At 51.9% G+C, this 21,159-nt stretch overlaps 1 protein-coding gene across 7 annotated transcripts in view; it reads right to left on the reverse strand.

The window, feature by feature from the left end:
• Window positions 1-21,159, reverse strand: part of ABR (ABR activator of RhoGEF and GTPase) — a 173,404-nt gene that overhangs the window by 46,271 nt on the left and 105,974 nt on the right. For 6 of the 7 annotated variants that reach the window (XM_074320134.1, XM_074320133.1, XM_019739466.2 and 3 more), the window contains 7 exons: window positions 18,330-18,515; window positions 12,749-12,856; window positions 9,988-10,048; window positions 4,991-5,043; window positions 4,276-4,416; window positions 2,379-2,500; window positions 641-806 (listed from right to left, as the gene is read on the reverse strand). In XM_074320134.1, the coding sequence (XP_074176235.1) occupies window positions 641-806; window positions 2,379-2,500; window positions 4,276-4,416; window positions 4,991-5,043; window positions 9,988-10,048; window positions 12,749-12,856; window positions 18,330-18,515 (837 nt within the window). Of the gene's footprint in view, window positions 1-640; window positions 807-2,378; window positions 2,501-4,275; window positions 4,417-4,990; window positions 5,044-9,485; window positions 9,658-9,987; window positions 10,049-12,748; window positions 12,857-18,329; window positions 18,516-21,159 lie in introns of those variants that run through there. The other variant, XM_019739467.2, reaches the window with a different exon arrangement.

Below are 21,159 nucleotides of genomic sequence, written 5' to 3' on the forward strand. Positions count from 1 at the left end.
AGTTTTAACTTTCCAGGCATGTACTTAACTATATTCTAGTTGTTGATTTCTAATTTTACTGCATTGTGGTCTGTGAACATGACTAGTATGCTATCATTTAAAAAAAAAAAAAAATTTGAGATTGCCTTTGCAGCCTAATGCATGTTTAATGTCTGTGAACATTTTACATGAGTTTGATAAGAATCTCAATTCTCTCTCAAGGCACAAGCTTCTGTGCATTTTGAGATCAAGTGTGTTAATTGCCATATTCAAGGCCCCTCTCTCCTTAATTATTTGCCCACTTGATCTGTCAGTTTCTGAGAGGCGACCCAGGTCCTTTCTCTTGGACATGTCCCACTTTTCCTTAAGAAGGCCTTCTTTTCTTGCTTCCCTTCTGCAGTGTTGGACATATACTGTTCTCCAGGGAATTTCCCATAATTAAGCCCACTAAATTCTGAGCACTGACTCCTTTCCTCACCCTCCATCTGCCACAGTCGAAGTCTTTCCTGAAGCATGTGTATGCTCGAAGCCTCCCACTCTTGCATCTTCCCTCCATATCAGGCTCCCAGGTCCTCCATCTGTCTGATACACCCAGTTCAAAGGGCCCCAATAAAAAACAGCCAACTTCCCTGTCCCAGCTCAGATGCCAGGCTCTGCTCACCTCCTTCTGGATTTCACTCTTGAGGGCCGAGATCTTCATTTTCATGTCTTCCAGCTCATGGTCTGGGAAGGGGTGCACATGGGGGCTGGCCTCAGACTCCTCGGGAGACGGAAACACGAGGTCAGCCAGGGGGATGTACCATTTGCAGTCATACTGCTGGTGCTTCCTGCAAACAAGCCAGAGGAAGACATAAGCCAAAAGGAACTTGGCTCTTTAAGCCTGAACTGCTAGAACTATAAAAAACACCTGAAAGATTTTACTGAGAACTGGTGACAGGTAAGAATGATCCCTTGTCCTTGAGGAGCCCGCCCAATCAGGAAACACACACGTGGAATAATGGCAGTGAGGCATCTGGACCTTGGCCTTGTCAGTCTTCTGGTCCCGTGTGACTGGTGTTTTTAAACATCCCAGACCTCTAGGGTAGGAGCAAGAATGTGCTCCCACTTTCCTATTCCCCATCCCATACTCTCTCCTCCCTTTCAGTCTATCTATACTTAACTCATATTCATTATCCTTTAGACTAAAGATGAAATACAAATGTTATTTTGAATGCCAACTCTGATCAACAGAGGTCACATGGAGTACTAGGTGGAGGATTATAAAACCGCATTCCAGCCTAGCGGAGAAATAGTGCTGTGGTTTATTAGTAATGTCTGCCCTGGGCAAAGGACTGAAGATAGCTTAGGATTGCTATCTCTGCTTTAGAATTATCTCAAATCTAATTCCAGGGAGTCATCCCCTTTATTGACGCTCATGATAAGCTCTCCTCCTCTCACTTCCCCCAGGATCAGGTTTGCACCTCTCATCCTGGTCCTTTAGCTTTGCAGTGAGCATAGGGCTTGTGTCCCCTGGACTGTCAGTGAGTGTACTTGGCACATAGTAGGTGTACAGTACACCTACTGGCACACAGTAGGTGGAAGAACGTGGGATGAATACTGAATAACCCTGTCCGCTCATTGCACAGAGCAGACCCATAACATTAAATATATAGAGGGAAGTGGAAAGATGTTTTCAAGTCAGATTAAGGTTCAAATCCCATCTCCTCCTCTTCTAGGTGGTTGTCCTTGGGCAACTTATTGAACCTTTCTAAGTCTTTGCTCCCATCTGTGAGACGAGGATAATAATACCTACTTTATCGAGTTGTTGGGAAGATTAGAAATAATATATTCAAAACATTTGTCATGGCACCTGGCATGGCAGAAGCACTCAATAAATGGGAGCAGCAGTTTTAATGAATATTCACTGACTTGCGGTTAGCAAAAAATGCAGAGACGCCTAATAAGAGGAGAATGCTTAAGTAAATTATGGCATATCCACTTGTAACATCATGAGGGAAAGTAAAATGATGGTTATGAAGATTAGGCAGCAACAGGGAAAATGCTTATGACGTGAAATGGAAAAAGCAGAGCCCCAAATTGGGTATTCACTCTGATTACAAGTATATGAAAAAAACATAAGAACATTAAAAAAAAAAACTGGAAGGAAATATAGCAGCAGGAGACTGATGCTTATGTTCGGGTGAGTGATGGGTTTTTTGGTCTCTAATTTGGTTATATTATCTTTATAATTAAAAACATGAGTGTTTATTTTTGGAAAACGGCTATGTAGCAAAATAAAATTAATTAATACGTTTTTAAAAAGGAATAGAAATGCAGACTGCCCCAGGTGGCTGAGGGGTTCCATAGGAAGGAGGATCTAGTTCCCCTCCACCTTGACCTCGGCACCTGTGCACACTCACCCTGCGGATGTCTTCTTTAGCTTGGCGCACAGTAGGACATCTGTAAAGAGGAAGACGTGCCGCAGCTTCCGGGAGCCCTCCGACACTTCCACCAAGAAGCCGTCCTTCACCAGCTGCCGCGTCTGAGGGAGATGGCACACCCACCCCGCCTGCTCAGGGCCACTCAGCCCAGGGCCCAGCCTGCACTGGGGACACATCCATCTGGGGGGGGCGGGCTACAGGGAGGGGCCATAATGTCTAGTGGTTAAGAGCACTGGCTTTGGGTCAGATGGACATGGGCTTGAATCCAGATTCTGCCACTTCCCAGCTGTGATCTTGGGCAAGTTCCCTGACCTCTCTGAGTCTCAGTTTCACCATCTGTAAAATGGGGATAATGCTTGCCCATAAGGAAGGATCATCAAAATGGTGTATGTAAGACAGCACACCATATGTGACCAACAAATGGTAGCTTTACACATTTCCACAGCTCTCAACAGCTCTCACCTTGATGGATCCTAGCTCAGGATGACTCAGTTCCTCTATCTTGGGGCATAAACATTCCCCACCCCAACCACCACCCTATAACCTCCCCCTAACCCTAGGAAGTTGATCTAGTTTTAGTTCAACTTTACCTGCAGACCCACCCAGGCCTGTTGATGCTACTCTACCTCTTGGGACGATTCTTCAGCCCCCCCCAGGAGGATGGGAGGCCCTGAGCGACCCCCTATGGGGCTGTGTCGGTGTCCTGGGGAACCTGCAGCCATCTCTAACCTGGGTGTTGGGTGGTCAAGAGCACTGTTCCAGGCAGAACTTCCACAATTCTTCCCTGCCACCCTCAGGGGCAGCAGGCTCCCTGGGGCTGTCACAAGCTGTCCCATCCTTCCCTGTATTATACCTCATGTGACCTCCGTACGCTACAGTATGTAGGTGATCTGAAACTGATAGTGCTCTAAGCCCTCTGGAAATCTTTCAGATATCCCCGGGTCAAACAAACTAGTAACACTCCAGGGTTTGCAAACCAGGGCTGGGAGCTGCATGCAGGGACAGCTCTCTGAGCCCATCAGTTACCCTCATCACTTCCCTCCCCAGGTGACACTGGAGACTTGTAAAGGTAACAGAGGAGCATAAATCCAGCCAGCCTGCATTCCTAGACACCACTTAATTAGCTCCCTTGGAGAGGAAGCACTGTATGTGGGCCAGGCTGCTGACCCACGCCGGTAACTGGCCCTCTGATTCTTCAAATTGCTTCCCTTCACTGAGGCACCCCCACCCTTCCACCAAGAAGGGCCCCCAGGGAACAGGAGCTGCTGTACCATATCTAGGAGCCCACCTGGGACATTCCAGCAGTGTGGCCACATAAACCACCTCTCCTACCAGCCTTTCCTGATGAGGGGCTCACTCCCTAGCTCCTCCCACCTGCTCATACAGGTTGATCAGGGGTAGCTCAGAGCTCCCGCTCTCTCAGACTCTCCGAGCTCCCTCAGACAGAACCATTATGTTCCAGGGGCCCCCCAGGGTATCACACTGCCCAGAGGGGGTTGTTTGCATTCAAGAATGAGACAGCCAGGGCCCCTGAGTCCCTGGTGTGGGGGACAGTGCATGGAGCTTGCAGACAGATAACCCCAGCTAAAGAATCCAGTCTGACACGGTCAAGAGACCTTGTGCCAGACCTGGGGTGACTCTCTAGGCCTCAGTTTCCTCTTCTGCCTCAGTGGACTATTATGAAGATTAATGAGACACTGGACTTGAAGCTGTCAGCCCAGGGCCTGAAGGCCTCTCTTAGGCTGGGAATGAGGCATCAGGGCTGGAGAGGCACAGAGCAGTGGTGCCCGTGAGTGGAGTAGAGCAGGGACAGTGGACCTGGTATGCGGTACCCTCTTCAGCCTGGGGGTGAGGCTGCGCTGGGTCCTGAGCTCACCTCCCCCTTAGGGGTTGTGACCGCAGTCCGGCGGGGGTCAATGTCCTCATTGATGCTGGACAGGAAGTTCTGGGAGATGCGGAGGGCGTCCTGTAGCAGTGGGTAGTCTGGGTGGTCCACAGGTGTGTGCTTCAGCAGGTCCTGGGAAGGGTTGGGGTGGTGAATTGAGGGGAGTCGCTCTGGGGCTCAATGAGAAGACAGTGGGGAGCACTCAGGCCTCACTATGAGAATTCTGAGGGGGATCCACACTCCCATCGGGTTGTGCCTGCAAAATCTGAACTAAAAATCAGGGTCAGCACAGCTGGGGTGAGGGCAGGGTTCCCCTTTATCTCCGCTACAGTCATGACTCTCCCCGCTGGGGTGGGAGGCAGCCAGGTGGGATCTCATCTCACCGAGCAGCTGGGCGGGACACTCCTCTCACCACCCCAAGCTGCTCTAAGGACACTGGGGACCGTTAGACAAGGGGTAGGAGGCAGGAAGGGCATGCCTCCTAGGGAGCGTTGGGCCAAAGGTCAAGCTTCGTAGCCCAGTCACACTGAGGCCACAGCCCCCTGGGCATGGTTACTACAGAGCAGGCAGGCCCAGGTGGGGCCTAGGGACCCTCTGCCCGGTTCTCCTAATGGGCTGCTCTCTGACTCCAGCACCTGTCCACCCCGGGCTTGGTCTCCCACGGAACTCCGGACCTGTCCCAGGACACTCAGGGGCTGACACTCACATGCAGGACCAGGGTACTTCTGGTGACGCGGTCAATTGGCTTGTAGAGCAGAGCTGGTGGGGAAGGCAGGGAGACAGGACAGGTGACAAGACAGGAGAAGCGTGAGACCTTATGGACCAGCCTCGCCCCCCGACCCTCTTCACTCCCCTCGAACACCCACATGCAGGACACCCACGCACAAGCGGGTTCCACAGCAACATGCACCTCCATTCTCACCCCAGGGCGGGCCAGACAACCCAAGCAGACGCACACGTAGCTCTGACAGCCGGCCTCCTTTCACCTGCCTCCTTAGCTTGTCTCCCACCAGATCTGATTTCTTCCAGGGCTGTCCCCAGGCCTGTCCTGGCCTGACCCGATGCAGAAGCTCCTCTGTACCCCCAATCCTGAATCGCACAGCTACCTCCGCCCAGCCTTACCCTGCAGAGCTCCAGCATACTCTGGGTCACCCCTGGGACCCCAGAATGTGGCAGGCAGACATGCTGTTTTTCCAGGGAGGGCAGCTCCCCCAGGTCCGCTCACTCTCATGCTCCTCTGGTCCAGGCCTGGCACCCCCAGCGGGGAATGGAAGGCTTCATTCTGACCCCCAGAGTCAGCCTCCTCTCCATGAGAAGACCCCTCTCCACACCCTCAAACCCACAAAATAGGACAGGCCGAGGGAGGCAGGCTAGCTCTCCACAGAAAGGCTCTGCTCTCAAGGAAGTGAGAGCTGAGGGGACAAAGATCTCCTGAAGGAATTCAGGTGGGGCCTGTGGGAGCCCGAAGAGGCTGGGGAAATGCTAGCTCAGCAGGGGCCCCGTTCACCACAGCCCTTGGTGACCAGGACATCAAATGAGGGCAGTTGGGATTCCACAGGGACAGGTGGAAGTGGCAGCTGGCCCACCAACACTTCCAAATGAAGCTGCCTGTAGGCAGCTGTGTCCTGCCTCTTCCGACACGGGTGGTTCAGTGTCAGTCCTGCACCTGGATGCCGCCGAGCATGGGGTCGTGACCTCTCTCCTCCTGCCACAGGACCAATAAGAGGCAGGAGGCTGATCTGAGAGGGTGTCCAGTAGGACCAGGTTGTGACAGGCCTCAGAGCTGACGCTCATGCCCTAGCCAGCTCCCAGACCCAAGAGGCCCCCAAAGCCCTAAATATAAATACTAAGCAGACGCTTCGGGAACAATCTGCTCGCTATGGAGAAGACGCAGTCGCAGTGGTGCAGAGGCTTATCTGCAGTCTTTGCTTGGCTGCCCATTAGAAACACTGGGGGAGCTCTTAAAAGATACAGCTGGGGTGGGCGGAGGGGGTGTGTGGCCAGTTGAGTTGGTTAGAGCGTGGTGCTAATAACACCAAGGTTGCCAGTTCAATCCCCGCATGGGCCACTGTGAGCTGCGCCCTCCTTTAAACAAAAAAATAAAAATACAGTTGCCTGCCTCCCTCTTCTCACCCCAATAAAATCCCAAGGTCTACTGGGTGGAACCTGGGCATCGGCATTTTTAAAAAGCTCCTTTGCTGATTCTGACATGTAGGAATGATTGAAAACCACTGATTTCTGCGAACATACTTCCCATGACTTATTTGTAGCCTTCCTTCCCCATGGGCTACGGTAGCCAGAATGGACAGGACCAGGCTTGGGGTATCCTGGGATGGTGAGAGTAGAGGCCAGTTATCAGTCCAGGGGAGGGGCAGTTCTAAGGCTATTTAGAGTATCCACCTGTGGCTTAGCTCATCTTAGGGGGGAAACCATACCCGAGAACCCCAGAGACCCAAGAGAAAGTGCGAGTTCAGCAGACACCCGCCAGGATGGGCCCTTGAGTTCCAGCTCCGGGAAAGCTGATACTGCAGTGTCAGCTCCCTCTGTCCCTCTCTCGGGTCCCAGGAGGAAGAGGTCCCTGACTAAGCTCAGAGGTCTGCACAAATGGTGGGTTGGGTTTCAGAGGGGTTATTAATATGCCTGCAGTCACCTCAAGAGTCTACCTGATGGGGGCTGTGGAATGAGTCCTGTGCCTCAGCCCCAGGTTGGGGGGAGGGCAGCTGGGAGGAAGTGAGAGGAGAGGGAAGTGCAAGGAGGAGAGGGCCCTGGGGACACAGTCAGACACAGAAGGAACCAGGGCAGGAAGAGCCACCTGATGTTTGTGCTCCCCACATCCCCTGCACGCTTGCTTCTCCTGAGAATGCAAGAGCCCACCTTTCCCCCTTCACCTGTTCCGCCTGCTTCCTGCCCCTGCTTCTTCCACTCTCCTCACTCCTCACCGTGCTGTTCATATTCCCAGGGCAGACACCGGTCACCAAGTTGTAATGCCTGTCTCTCCCCCTTCTCCGGGAAGTCTTCCCTGACCAGACCTTTTGCAAACAATACCCACAGTGCCTACAAGTCAGACCACTGACTCGAGCAAGCTGGCCTCTCTTTAGTCTGCCAGGTACTTACTCTGTCTTTCATAACGGCACTGTTTTACATGCGTTGTTTCCTTTTATTCAAAATGGGAAGCAATTATCACAAGCCCCATTTCACAGATGAGTAAACTTCCTAAGGCACAGAGAAATTCTATAACTCACTATAAGTGGTAGCTGGATTTTTCCATAGGGGAGGGTATCACCTGCAAAAGCTCAGTGACCCTCAGGAAGACTCTTAGAAAGATTCACCAGGAAGGAGTGGGTGAGCGGGCTTCTCTTGTTGCCAAGGTGAGCCCTCTCCATAGGGGTCTGGGTCACACATGACTTCCCTTCGCATCCCCAACAGCATGAAGCCCTGCAGACAGGGGGCACTCAGCAAATAACCATTAAGGCAGACAACTCCAGAGTGAACCCCAAGTTGCACAGTGTCCATAGAACCCCCCAAAACCAGCATCCCTGGGAGGGGCTGGGAAGATTCTACACAGTGAGGTCAGCGAGGCTCATTCAATCTCCATTTCTTACTTTGAAGCTGGCTTCAAAAAAAGCATCACAGGGAACAAAGAAACCCTGAAATCCAGGTCCCAGTCCTGTTCCACTAAGACTGAGCTTCCCTTTTGGGAGGGAAGAGGAAGCAAAGGGCAGAATCCTTCTTTATAGGCCGGCAGGGTTGAGACCTGACCACCTCCTAGGCCGGACCAAAACAGCATCTCCCCTCTGATCCTGGAACAGGCGATCTCAAGTCTAGCTTGCTCCTCTTGTCCCCAGCCTGTCAGAACCTGAGCTGAGGGGCAGGGGCACAGGGCAGCTTCTGGCGGGTGACTAGACTTCCCGCAGCTGTCCTGCTGGGGCAGCTGGAGAGGGGCTACCTCAGGGGTTACCTCCATCAGGAGCGGCCTTCGACACAGGACAGCCTGAGAAGGTGAGGGGACAACAATGGCCTCAGGGAAAGAGCCCAGAGAACTTCATCGTCTTTCCTCCAGCAAACCACCACCCTCCTCTATTCAGCCTTTGACAAAAAGCTCTGGGTTACCACGGAGATGTGAAAGCAAAGTGACTGGGAAGGGTGCAAAGACAAAACGCCTGGTGGGAGGGAAGAGAGGGAAGAGACGGGGCCTAACAGGAAGAGCTAGGGCCAGCTGTCTGCCACCCCAACACACACGGGCCGAGGCAACACTTGAGCCCCACATCCCTGCCAAAGGCAGCTTGGGTCATCCCTGAGACACTTCTTGCCTCAGAGAGCAGGGCCCACGGGCTTCTGGTTACCTCCTTGCCTAGGCCTGGTATAGCCTCCTGGGAGCAAAAGCCTAGCTGACAGCCTGTGCCTGTCCCAGGACCTCCTCGCTAAGGGAGCTGCAAACGGGATGCTCTGATCCCTTCCATTGTATGGTAGGTGTGTGACCTTCACGAAGCAGCAGACTGCCACGCCCCCCTCTCCCACAAGCGTTCCGTTACCTTCTGCGCTAAGTGCCAGGACCTCAGCTCAAGGCTCTCCAGTGACTAGAAACAACCCTCCATCAGAGCAGCCCAATTCCTTCCTGCTCTCCCAACCGCATCCAGTTCTCACCGCGTCACCGCCGTGCTGAGAGGAGAGCTGGTCTCCAAGGCAGCATGTGCACTCTGAGCACACAATACCCTGGCTGCTCAACCTCCGCTCCTCTGGAAACAAAGAAATTCCCAACTTCTCCCTCCAGCAGGGGCTGGCGCCCTCCTGATCCCAGGCACTGCTGTCCCGACCATCTGTCACTCCTACTGGCCCCTGCTGACTCCTCTCTGGCCCAGGGTGCCACACCTGCCAGGTAAGGCCTTGTCACTACTGTCCTTAATAGCCTCTCCAGGAAGTTGCCTTTCAAGCCAAGCTACCAATTCCACACAGATCCTCCATGGGTACCAGGACCCGTCTAACCTGGTCCTTCCATTTCTAAGGCACGCTGCCCTGAGTGGCCCCCAGATCTCAACTCCAGCTGGAAGCTGGCCAGAACGGGGTAAATGCAGATCCAGCCACGTGCTCCCCCTCCCTTCCCTGCTGCCCCCCAAACCTTGACGGCCACATTTTAGCCCACTCCAACTAGCCCCCAGAGGTGGGAAGATACACCACCTCCCATGAGAGGGGGTCTGGGTTACCATAGGTGCAGTTACAGCAGAAGCGAACGATGAGGAGAATTTCCATGGCAGCCTCTGTCCCGGCAGCAGGAGCATGTGGCCATCGCTCCCTGGCTCCCATCAGCAGCCCCGCCACTCAGCCACCTTTGCCGGCTGCTGCTGCAGCCTCCAGGACCAAGCCACTGCTCCGAGTGCTCCTCCAGCAAGGGGGAGGGGAGGGGAGCGGAGCGGAGGGGAGAGGAGGGAAGGGGAGGGAAGGGAGGGGAGGGGAGGCGCGCTCACGGCTCGTGCGCCTGTACAAATGGGAGGAGGGAGGAGGAGCGGAGCTAGCTGCCCACTGGCATCCTCAGGAGGAGCACGTTTGTAGCTGGCTGGCTGCCTGGGGACAGAGGCTGATTCTTCGCGTGCACGCCCTCACACACGCTCACACACCAACGTATACACGCTCACACAAACAAGGCACCATAGTCCACAAAGCCAGACAAAAGAAGGGGACTGCCATCCAGCCCGTCCACCAAGGTACCTTCCATAGTGACTGATGTGTGGCTGTCCTTGGAGTCCTTGGGACCTTTCACTTTGAGTTCCTGCCAAACAGAGGAGAGGAATCACTACCTGGCTGGTCCCCTGAGCCAGCCCATCCCCCATCATGAGCATGGCAGGAAGAAAGGCAGATCCGAGAAGACAAAGACTTACGGGCACCCGCCTCCCCTCTACCTCACTGCCTACAAACTGCTGGTGCCACACCCACGATCTCCAGGAGCCTTGGAACCTCGTGGCCCCGCCCTGGCGACTCTGAGGGCCTTCCAGAGAATGAGCAGTGGCAAGAGCAGGACCCCCAACCACAGCCACTCCTTGGGGGTCTGTATACATCAGCCCAGGGCACACAGGGCTTGAGTGGACAAGCACCAGGTGTAGCAGCTGATACCGGGGGGCATGACCCGCTGTTGGGATAAGGAGTAAGGGGTCCCACACACCTGCACAGGGGGAAGCAGGGTGGTGGTGTTCGTGAGGCCGAGCGGCTGAGCTCCACGGGCAGCCTGAGCTCCATCCCACCCATATCACCCACATGGGGAGGGACTCACCCAGTCCCCAGCCCCGGCTGACATTCCCCACCCTGTGCTGGGCATCACAGAGGAAACCATCAGGGAGAAAGAAGCAACAGTCTTCCTGGATCCCAGGCAAAATGCCTGGGTAGTGAGTGCTGGAAACGGACTCCAGCGCAGCTTATTTGATCCACACTTGTTTTATCTGCCTTTAGAGAGAGAGGTCCAGCTCCAGCGCCTGCCAACCCACCAGCATGGCCTGTAACTGGAGATGTAATGCAATCCCCATTTGGAGCGTGGAGTGCAGGGAAGAGGGCTCCAAAGAGGATGTCAGCAGCAAGGTGGGGTCGAGGCGAGGCCAAGGTCAGATACCCAGGTGCCTGCTTTGCCTGGGAGGGAGGAAATGCCCAGGCAGCGGGAACACCCCTTTTCCTGGTCCTGCCTCAAGCTGTTTCTAGACAGAGAAAACCTTCCGGGACTGAGTCTGGGATTTGAGTGTGGGGTGAAGTGGGGGTTACTCATCTCCTCAAGGCTGAGTCTCTGGTTGGCGTGCGGTTCCCAGATTTACAGAATTTTTCTCCATGCCCCCCTTCAGGGCAGCCTAGAAGTATGAAATCACTCCTGCTGCAGTGGAGAAGGGCCTAATTGCAGTAATTAAGTGACAGAGCCAGTAGGAAGTGACAGCGTCAGCGCATGAGTCAGGGTGAGAAGCCACCTGGCAGCAGGCCACAAGCCTGGCCTGCCCTTGGAGGCAGCAGGTTTTGAGAGGGGCTTAGGGATGAGAGCAGGGGTTTCTGGGAAGGCTGGGTTTCTTAGCCCAGGCTAAGGAGATACCCCCACTCTCTGGACCATACATGACCCAGGGTACCTGGGCACCCTTGGCTGGACCTCTCTCAACACAGATCAGGGGAATCCAGTTTGTTCCCAGGGAGGGCTGGGAGCTGTGAGGGGAAGGACCATTTCTCCAGCCTCGTGCCTCCATGTAGAGGGACATCCCTACCCCTCACTCTGTCCTCCGAGGAGGAGGCTGACTCACCTGATCCCTGGGTTTGGGAGAAGAAACTGAGCTCAGCCCTCCTCTCTCTGCCTCCAGCCGTAGTGTGTAATTGTGGAGTGGAAATGTTAGCAAGTCCAACGTGGCTACAGATCCAAGTCCACATTTTGCCAATTTGGCTTTGATGAGTAATCAAACAGACATTTTCACCTCTGTCTGTTCAACTCCATGCTGCCTCTAGGCAAATTTCAAACTTGCGTATAACACCTAACCCCAGTAGTTTCACGAGAAGTACCCTGCATCTCACCAACTTTTCTAGCATCAGAGCCGAGATGAGAAAGCAAAAGGTCCAGAGGGACATGTAAGGCAGGACCTCCAAAATTGCAGAAGGAGCTCCCCAATCCTGGAACCAGAGGTTCTCTAGCCCTGAATTTGGAGCTGGGTGCTGTGACTACAAGGCCAGAAGCTTGGGGCTCACTGAGGTCGTTCTGGCTAAAAGGGTGAGTTGGGCTGTGCTCCTGAAGGACCCGAGTCCTGCCCTGCCACTTCCTGGACACAGAAGTGTCGATGGCAGACGATGCCCTGTAGAGGAGCATGGAGGGAAGGCTTCGCTGCAGCAGCAGGACAGGCATATTCCCAGCCAGAGGGGCTGTTGGCTTCTACTCCACATAAGTGGCCTTTGTGCTCTCTGTTTGTGGGATTACAAGGATCTGAAAAGACCACTTAGTCCAGCATTCCTCCAGTCTTCCTGATCATAAAAATTACTCGGGAAACTTGTTTAAAAATACAGACTCCCAGGCCCCACGGCAAACCTTCTGAAGCTGAAACTCTAGGGAAGGTACCTGAAGATCCGCATTTTAAACAGTGTCCCTGGTAGTTCTTATCAAGCAAGTGTAGGATGAGTTGGAGGAATCTAGATACCTGATTCTACAGAAACAAAGGCCAACAGAAGGGAAGTGACTTGTTCAAGGTCACCGCAGTGTGGGAAATACTGCCCCCCCCTTTGCCTCCCCTGTTCTAACACAGAAAAACTTAAAACAGAATGATAAAAATCAAACAAATTGGTGTTCTTACATTAAGAGGGAAAATGTCAAGTGCAAGAAAACAAATGTCAGGCCGTTACCCATCACGGGAACCATTTTTCTAACTGGCAAGCAGGAAAGGAGAGGCCCAAAGGCTAGAAGGCTCTGAGCAGCCCCCCCCCAAACCCCTGAGTCATAGGGGTGGCTGTGCAGGGAGCTGCCCACCTCAGAGATCTTCTGGAACTGGTTGTTGGACTGGCTGCACTTCTCAGCTGTCTCCAGAGCGACTTTATAGTTATCCACAAACGCTTTGTACACGCCCAGCTGGCTGGCCTGCAGGGAGGAGAGGAGAGAGAGAAGTGCAGGAGTGGGATGGGGAGAGAGGATTAATGAATGGATGAAAGCTTAACCAGAGCACCTGGAGCTCCCTTAACACTCAAAACCTCTAACTCAGCTCCTAAGGGCTAGCTGGGAACAGAGGGGAAAGGCAGAATGAATATACATACTACAGTATCCCTTTGAACTTGACAAGTTTCCATGGAAACGGATTTAGCCAGTAAGGTTAACAAGGGGGTGCCGAGGGCTGTGTGGGGGGGAACCCCCAGGGCAGGGCCTTTGTTGGTATGCTAGAAATTCAACTCATCAGCCGCATTTGGCTTTATTTAGCATCATCAAGGTCTCTCTGGGTTTGAAACCCCTGAATGCCTCGCATCTCTTTCACATCCTGGAATTAGCTGGAGCAGGGAGACAGGGGAGGAGCAGGGTGGGCATGTGTGGCCAGCTCAGTGCCTCACTCCCCATGTGGAGTGTGAGGCACAGTATTTGACGGCACAGTCCCCACGCCCTCAGCTTCTAGGTCCCTGTCCCCATCTCCTAAGCCCCCAAGGAGCCAGAGGCCCTGCCTCACTACTCATTTACAAGTCACCACATAGAGCCTCACCTCTTCTGGGAGGCAGAACAGATGCCATCAGCCCTTTCTACAAAAGGGGAAACCAAGGCACAGTCCCTCAATTCCTCACACGCTTAAGGAGAGCCTTTGTGCACTTCCTCTTAAGGGAGCAAAGGGTGGAAATTTGAATTAAAACTACAATGAGATACTATTTTATACCCATCAATCTGGCCAAAATTTAAAAGTCTAATGATATCAAGGAATTGCAAGAAAGTGGGGGAATAGGAACCTGTACAGACTGCTTGTGGGGGTGTAAAGTAATACAATTCTTTGGAGAGTAATTTGTTAATAACTAACAAAGTTAAAAATATGCACAGTTCAGCCTACCACTTAGCAAATGCACTTCTGCACAGAGAGCTCTGCTATCCAATACAGGAGCCACTCGCTACATATGTCTACTGAGCACCTCAAATGTGGCGAATCCAAACTGAAATGTGCTGTAAGCGTAAAATACACACTGGATTTCAAAAGCTTCATATGTAAAAGAGAATGTAAATTACCTCATTTTTTAAAATATTGATAACATGTTGAAATGATAATATTGTAACTCTATTGGGCTAAATAAAATATATTCTTATAATTAATTTCACCTGTGTGTTTCTACTCTTAAATTTTAGATTATATGCATGGCTACTAAGAGAAATTTTTAAATTTTAGTTGTGGCTCACTTATATTTCCACTGGAAAGTGATGCTCTGGAGAAATTTGCATATATATGTGCCCAAGAAAATGTGAGTGTGGGGATTCACAACCTCACTCTTCTTTCTGTAGAAAGACTGGAAACAAATGCTCATAATAAGGGGAACACACACACACACACGCTGCAGTTAAAATTAATGAATTAGATCCATGTGTAGCACCACCAACAAGTTTTAAAACAAATGTTGATTGAATTGCAAAATACATAATATATATATATCAGAGGGTGCCAAAAAAAACATACACATTTTAAGAAAGGAAAAAACTGTATTTAAAATTGTAACACTCAATATATACCAATAACAAAAGATGAATACAAGTCATGTATATACATTTTTTGGCACCACTGGTAGAGTATATATAGCAACATACAGAGAATACATACATACATTTATATATATGTATATCATGTCCATTTAAAAGGTACACGTAATGCCAGAAAAAGCTATAGATATGTAGTAAAAACACAAACTACAAGCTAGAAGGCTACACACCAAATTCATGCCAGTAACTACTTCTACGTTGGGAGGAAAGAGGGAGAGACTTCGTCTGCATCTGCAATGCTTTATTGTTTTGATTAAAATATTCTGCCATGTACCTTCCGAGCTTAGCATCTGTAAATTCTGAGAGGTGAGCACACAGTTGTCTGCTACATTATTCTCTAGATTTTCTGATTTAAATTTTTTTCAGTGAAGTAGCTGCGAGGTTTCCCTGGGGCTCTCACCAAAGTGCTGGGGAAAGTGGGCTGCCCCTGAGCCCTTCCCTGGACCACTCTGCTTACTGCAGAGTCCCTGTGCTCCTCAAGGACCCAAAGAAGTGAGGCGGGAGGCCTAGAGCAGCCTGAGGAAGCAGGTAGTGGAGCCCAGGAAAGCCAGAGGGAAAAGTGAGAACTGGGATGCCTGAGGAACAGCCACCGTCAGAGACAGGCAGGTCTCTCAGCCCCAGACAGGCCCGACTTTTCAAAAAGAAAAATCTTGGGGGAGGGGCAGGAAGGGATGGAGTTTGTTTCCTTTTCCAGGGGGAATACTGGCCCACTGGTGTCCCAGCCTACAGGGGATGAGCTAGACAGTCGCTTCCTAAACTGAAGTAAAAATCATTGCTATTCTTCTTCCAGGTATGTGCCCTCCTTGTCCCCTTTCCCAGGAGGCTGGATGCCCAGGTTGGAATGGTACCCTCCCATCCCACTGCCTAAGGGAACAGCAGGAGGTAAAGCAGAAGCAGGAGCCTGGGAAGAAGGCCTGTGTGCAGGAGCCACTGACCACCCCAGGTGCTGTCATCCCCATGGGGCACCCTCGCCTAGAGGGCCCAAGGCCCAGCCTGCCAGGGCAGTTAACTGGGAAGTGGGTGTTGCTTGGAAACAGCAGTTTGGCACTGGGGTGACCTCATAAAACAAACAGCAGAGATGCTAATTCCCTTCTCTCCGTGATGGATAATCAAATACCCGGAGACCAGAGGAAAAGAAACTGCCTCCGGATGCCTGGCCTGGCCGGCCCTGGCTCTACCCAGGCCCTCCCAGGGGCTTCAGACCTCAGTTCATGGTGCTGTGGGAGGCAAGGTGGGGAGCAAATTCATGGCGAGGCCTGTGGAGCTGAGACCAGAACGGGGGACCCTGGTGACAGCAGGGTCCAAGTGACAAAGATAAACTGGGAAAGCCTTTGCGCTGTGCTCTGGGCTATTCGCCATGCTGCCCCCAGGTTTGCTCTCTTTTGCCCTCCTGAGGGCTGAAGAGCGCTGCCCCCAGCCAATCAGGTCCAGCTCCAGGGACCAGGCCGGAGTGAGGACTGGATGTTCACATCCCTAACCGGGGGTGACCACTCTGGGGCTGCCAGAACCAGAAGCGTGGAGTTCCTCTGCAACACCTTCTAGTTGCACCTCTTCCTAATATTATTATTAATAATAATAGTAATAATAACAACAGTAATGAAAATGGCCGACTATTGAGTATTTACTAATTTACTATGTTCCAGGCCTTGTTCTAAGCACTTTTCAGGTATTAACTCACTCAGTCCTCACAACAATCCAATGAGATAAATACTTGTATTGTCCTCATTTGTACAGATGAGGAAGCCGCATCTCGGAGAGGTTGGGTAAGTTGCCCAAAATCACAGGTTTAATTGGTGGCAGAACCAGGATTCAAACCCAGCTGTGACCTGGCTCTAGAAGCTGTGCTTGTCCCGACAACACTGCTGGTCTCTCAGGACACAGACCTCAGATCCTGTGATGGCTCTCTCCATGCCCTTCCAAGTTCTCCTTAGTCCTGGTGGTCAAGGTCATGGTGCACTCATTCACTCCCTCATTCATTCATGTACTGAGCACGGGGCTGGTCCTGGGCAGGGAGGTCGGTGGAGGGGGTGTCTAATGATGAAGCAAATATATTCTGTCCTCCGGGAGCTTATGGTGTCGGGGAGTCAGGCTGGTATCGTGTTCACTGAGGGATAAGCATAGAGGCTGCATTCGAGGGGTTGGGGTAGTCTTATCCAAAGCCATCACTTCTAAGCTGGGAACTGACCAGGAGAAGCCACACCCGACGGGGAAGGACATTTCAGGCAGCTAGAGCCATAAGTACAGAGAGGTCAAGAGTGCCGGCAGTGTGAACTGAGAATAGAAAGTTCAGTGTCAGGGGCACAGAGGGTGGGGGAGACAGCGGCCAGAGGCCAGAGAGCAGCATTCAAAGGGTCTCCTTGGAGCCTGGTCTGCATCCAATGGGCAAGGGGAGTCACTGACAGGATGTAAGCAGAGGAGACATGAGGCCTGGTCAGGAGCTTAGGTACCTCTTGGCTGCTAAGCAAAGGTAGGAGGCGGAGGGGGAGGGGGAGGGGGGCCTGGAGGCAGGAGCCACCTCCTGAGGCCACAGCAGTGGTCCAGGTGAGGGCACCAGAGCTGGTGGAGGGAAGCAGGTGGCAGTGAGCGTTTAAGAAGTGGACTCTGGGATGAGGGGGCAAGGGAGGCGGAGTGAGGGAAGGGAGGTGCTAAGGGTGAGTCCAAGGAGTTGCGGATGGATGGGGGTGAGATAGCAGCAGCATCCACTGAGTGTTTCCCTGAAAATAAGACCTAGCTGGACAGTCAGCTCTAATGCGTCTTTTGGAGCAAAAATTAATATAAGACTGGGAATATAATATAATATAATATAATATAATATAATATTATATTATATTATAATATAATACTGGGTCTTATATTAATTTTTGCCCAAAAGACATATTAGAGCTGATTGTCCAGCTAGGTCTTATTTTCGGGGAAACATGGTAGAGGCAGGAAGAAGAGCAAAGAACTTCAGAGACAATGAGTTCAATTTTGAACATGCTGAGCTGGAGGCCCTGGGAGTAGCCAAGCAAGAGTTTTCTCCAGTATAAGAAAAGCGGAGACCTGTCCACTCAACCAGTCCCACCGTTGCAGGGAGGAAAAGGACAGATGTGCTGCTCTCTGCCCCCACCATTCAACCAGAGAACAACAGCCACTGAATCCCTTCCCACCTGTCAGGCTGGCAGAAGTTATGAAGAGGAGAGCCAGGTGGGGGCGGGGGGTGCTGTGGGTCTCACCTGGAGCTCCTCCGGGGGACAGAGCCAGAGACATACACAGGGCTCGGGGAGACAGTGTCCCAGGAGCCCTGGGACCTAGAAGACCTCTGGGAGCCTTTCCCAACACTAAGCCTCCACGTGAATTCTACCCCCTCAGGCCTTGCCCCTCCCCTGCAGTGGTGGGGCGACTAGACTTAGTGCTTTCTGCTCTAAAGTCCTCAGGAGAAGATCTTTAGCTGACAGTCTCCCAGCTGACCACGGCATTTCACAGGCAGCGCTCAGGTACAGTAAATGCCCGGGGTCTCAGATGAGCAGTTGCTGCCTGTCCGCTGGGCACACACCCCTCTGTTAGCTCATGGATGGGACTGAAGCCCAGCAGGGAGGAGAGAGAAACGTGCCCTGTCAGGAGCACCTATGCACATGGCCTGTCACCAGCATCCCTAGAACATTTGGGCTTCACGGCGGAGACCGGGAGTTGAGGCCCCAGGTCCAGCATTCCCATAAAGCAGAGGCCCAGGCTTTCCTCCAGGACTCAGAAAGCTTCCAGGAGACCAGGAGGGCTGGGGCTGACCAGTCCTCCCCTGACACCAGTAGCTCCACTGAGGCCCTGGATGAAGACCCTCCACCAACAGGAGACTCACCAGCTTCTGGAAGAGGTGGCCCATGGTGACTTGGCTGTCCCACTGCTGCACTTTGGGGCAGAGGTTGTCGTAGAACTCTTTGTGGATCTCATAGATGTCCTGGATCTTGTAGAAAATGGTTTCGATCTGCTGGATGGTGAGCACAGGCTGGGAGGTGGTGGCTGTGGCCTTCAGGGGTTTCATGGGCTGGGAGAGAAGAGGAAAAAACAGAGCAGAGGTGAGCGGCAAATAAACCAGAACGTCAGCAGGCCCAGGGCAATGATTAGCCCTTCCAGCTGCCCGAGTTCTCCCTCTACAAGGCCACGGAGGGCAGGGCATCTGAAGTGTGCTTCGGGTCAAGTAGCGGCTGCCACGGGCCCCAACAAGCCATGTGCACCTGCAAGGAGAGGGAACCTGACAGCCAGAGCCTGGTCAGGAAGTCCTGCCAGGCCTAAGGGACATATTTCCCTCACCCCTTCTCCCCTGAGGAACCCCCAGCCTGCAGTCTGTACTACTGGGCTCACTTTTGAATTTAACAGTCTCCAAGTCTTTCTTCCACAGTGGCCTACGGCTCTCAGGCACAAGCTCTCTCGTCACAGTCACACTTCAGCAGAAGCGAGGGTTGACTGGGAACCCCTCAGCTGTCTCCTTCCAAGAAACAGAACGTGGGCTGGCCTGGTGGCTCAGGTGGTTGGAGCTCCGTGCTCCTAACTCCGAAGGCCAGTGGGCTCTCAACCACAACGTTGCCGGTTCAGCAACTTGAGTCCCACAAGGGATGGTGGGCTCCGCCCCCTGCAACTAAGATTGAACACGGCACCTTGAGCTGAGCTGCCTCCCATATGGCTCAGTTGGTTGGAGCGCATCCTCTCAACCACAAGGTTGCTGGTTTGACTCCCACCGGGGATGGTGGGCTGTGCCCCCTGCAACTAGAAACAGCAACTGGACCTGGAGCTGAGCTGCACCCTCCACAACTAAGATTGAAAGGACAACAACTTGACTTGGGAAAAAGTCCTGGACGTACACACTGTTCCCCAATAAAGTAAAAGAAAAACCACACACACAAAAAAAAACAAAGGAAGAAACAGAACGTGATTCTAAGACTTGGGAGTGCAGTCTTCAAGGGACTGAAGGCCAGTCTCAGTGGCACCAGTATTTCAAGTTCTCATCACTTAGTAGAGAGAGAGTAAACAGGTGGCACACATGCCACTGTCCCACTTCCTGTACCCGTGGCAAACATGGCTGAGCGATCACAATGATCTTCCTCACTGAGCCCGGTTGTAGTCTCAGACTCTTTCTCAATGCTGAGGTTGACGTGTATGATGAAACCCATCTGTTGTCTCTGTTGTCTACACCAAGATGCTCCCTGGCCTGCAGGTGGAGACGGTGAAGTGACAGACAATAACTCAGGATCCTCTCCCAACAATGGCTGGGAGCGGAAGCCATCACCTCCACGCCCAGTAGGACCGTGTGATAACGGGGCTTGGGTGCATCTTCTTCAGTATAATATTCTGCATTTTCTAAATCATTAGTGTTTACAATGAGTAAACACTAATTTTATTTATTTTGCTGCTTAATGTACTTTTTAATGAAAACAATTTTAATTGGTCAATGACGGTTGACATTCGATAGCATCAGTCTGAGGTGTACAGCACAGTGGTGAGAGTAAACACTAATGTTATATAATCAGGGGAAAAGGTAGTACAATTCATAGTTGAAACAAAAAACTGACACTGAAGGATAAAGAGACCCTCCTTGGTTGACCTTCCTTCGGCCTCAAACCCTCAAAGAGGCCCAGCCTGGACTCCAAAGGCCCTCCCGGAGACAGGGTCTGGAAACCCGCCACAAAGAGAAGGCAAGGGAGGGGAGGGCACCGGAAGAGAGAAGCCTGAGTCAGCCATGGCTCATGTGATGAAGGGCTGTATGGAAAGGGGTCTTTGACTTAGTCTGGGTCACTGTGCAGACTCATGAGCAGCAAGAAGTCATGGGGTCAAGTGTGGCCTCCTTAGAACTATCCCCCATTCTGTCATAGGATCCAGTAGTGAGCTTTCCGACAAGAGAAGCATTCTAGCAGGGAATGGGTGACCCAATGCTAGACTGGAGGGAACACCTACACTGAGGGAGACCAAACTTATTGCTGGCTCACTCTGAGAGATGACCACCGGCTTGAGCCAGCCAAAGCAGCAAACTCCCAGCCACGTTTCACTCTCTCCTCACATCTGTCTCACTCTGATGGTGGCAGTGCCCAAGTCTGTTCACCAGAGAAAGTCTCATTGACTCAGATGAACGCTCTGACTTCTGGCTCTGTCATCCTCCCAGCTCTATAAAGTCCAGGCAGGAGAAAGCAGAAGGCCCCCTTGTGACCCTCTCAGCGTTGGAACCAACAAACCCTTAATGTCTAGCCCTTTGCTAGGGAAGTAGAATGGGGTTCGACCTGGTGCAGGCCAGGCAGTGTGGGTTTGAGCCCCAACTCTACCACTTACTAACAGTGGGTGAGTTACCAAGCATCTCTGGGCCTCAGCAGTCTCATTTGTAAAACTGGGAGAATATTACCTTCTCAAGAACACAGATAGGAAGATCAAAAGCCATAATTTATCTAAAATATTGACTAGGTGCCTGCTACATACTGTGTTTTCCCAAAAATAAGACCTAGCCGGACAATCAACTCTAATGCGTCTTTTGGAGCAAAAATTAATCTAAGACCTGGTCTTATTTTACTATAAGATGGGTCTTTAATATGATATGATACGATATGATATGATATGATATGATATGATATATGATATGATACCAGGTCTTACATCAATTTTTGCTCCAAAAGACGCACTAGAGCTGATTGTCCAGCTAGGTCTTA

Source organism: Rhinolophus sinicus, linkage group LG15 (assembly GCF_036562045.2).
Source record: "Rhinolophus sinicus isolate RSC01 linkage group LG15, ASM3656204v1, whole genome shotgun sequence".
NCBI lineage: Eukaryota > Metazoa > Chordata > Mammalia > Chiroptera > Rhinolophidae > Rhinolophus > Rhinolophus sinicus.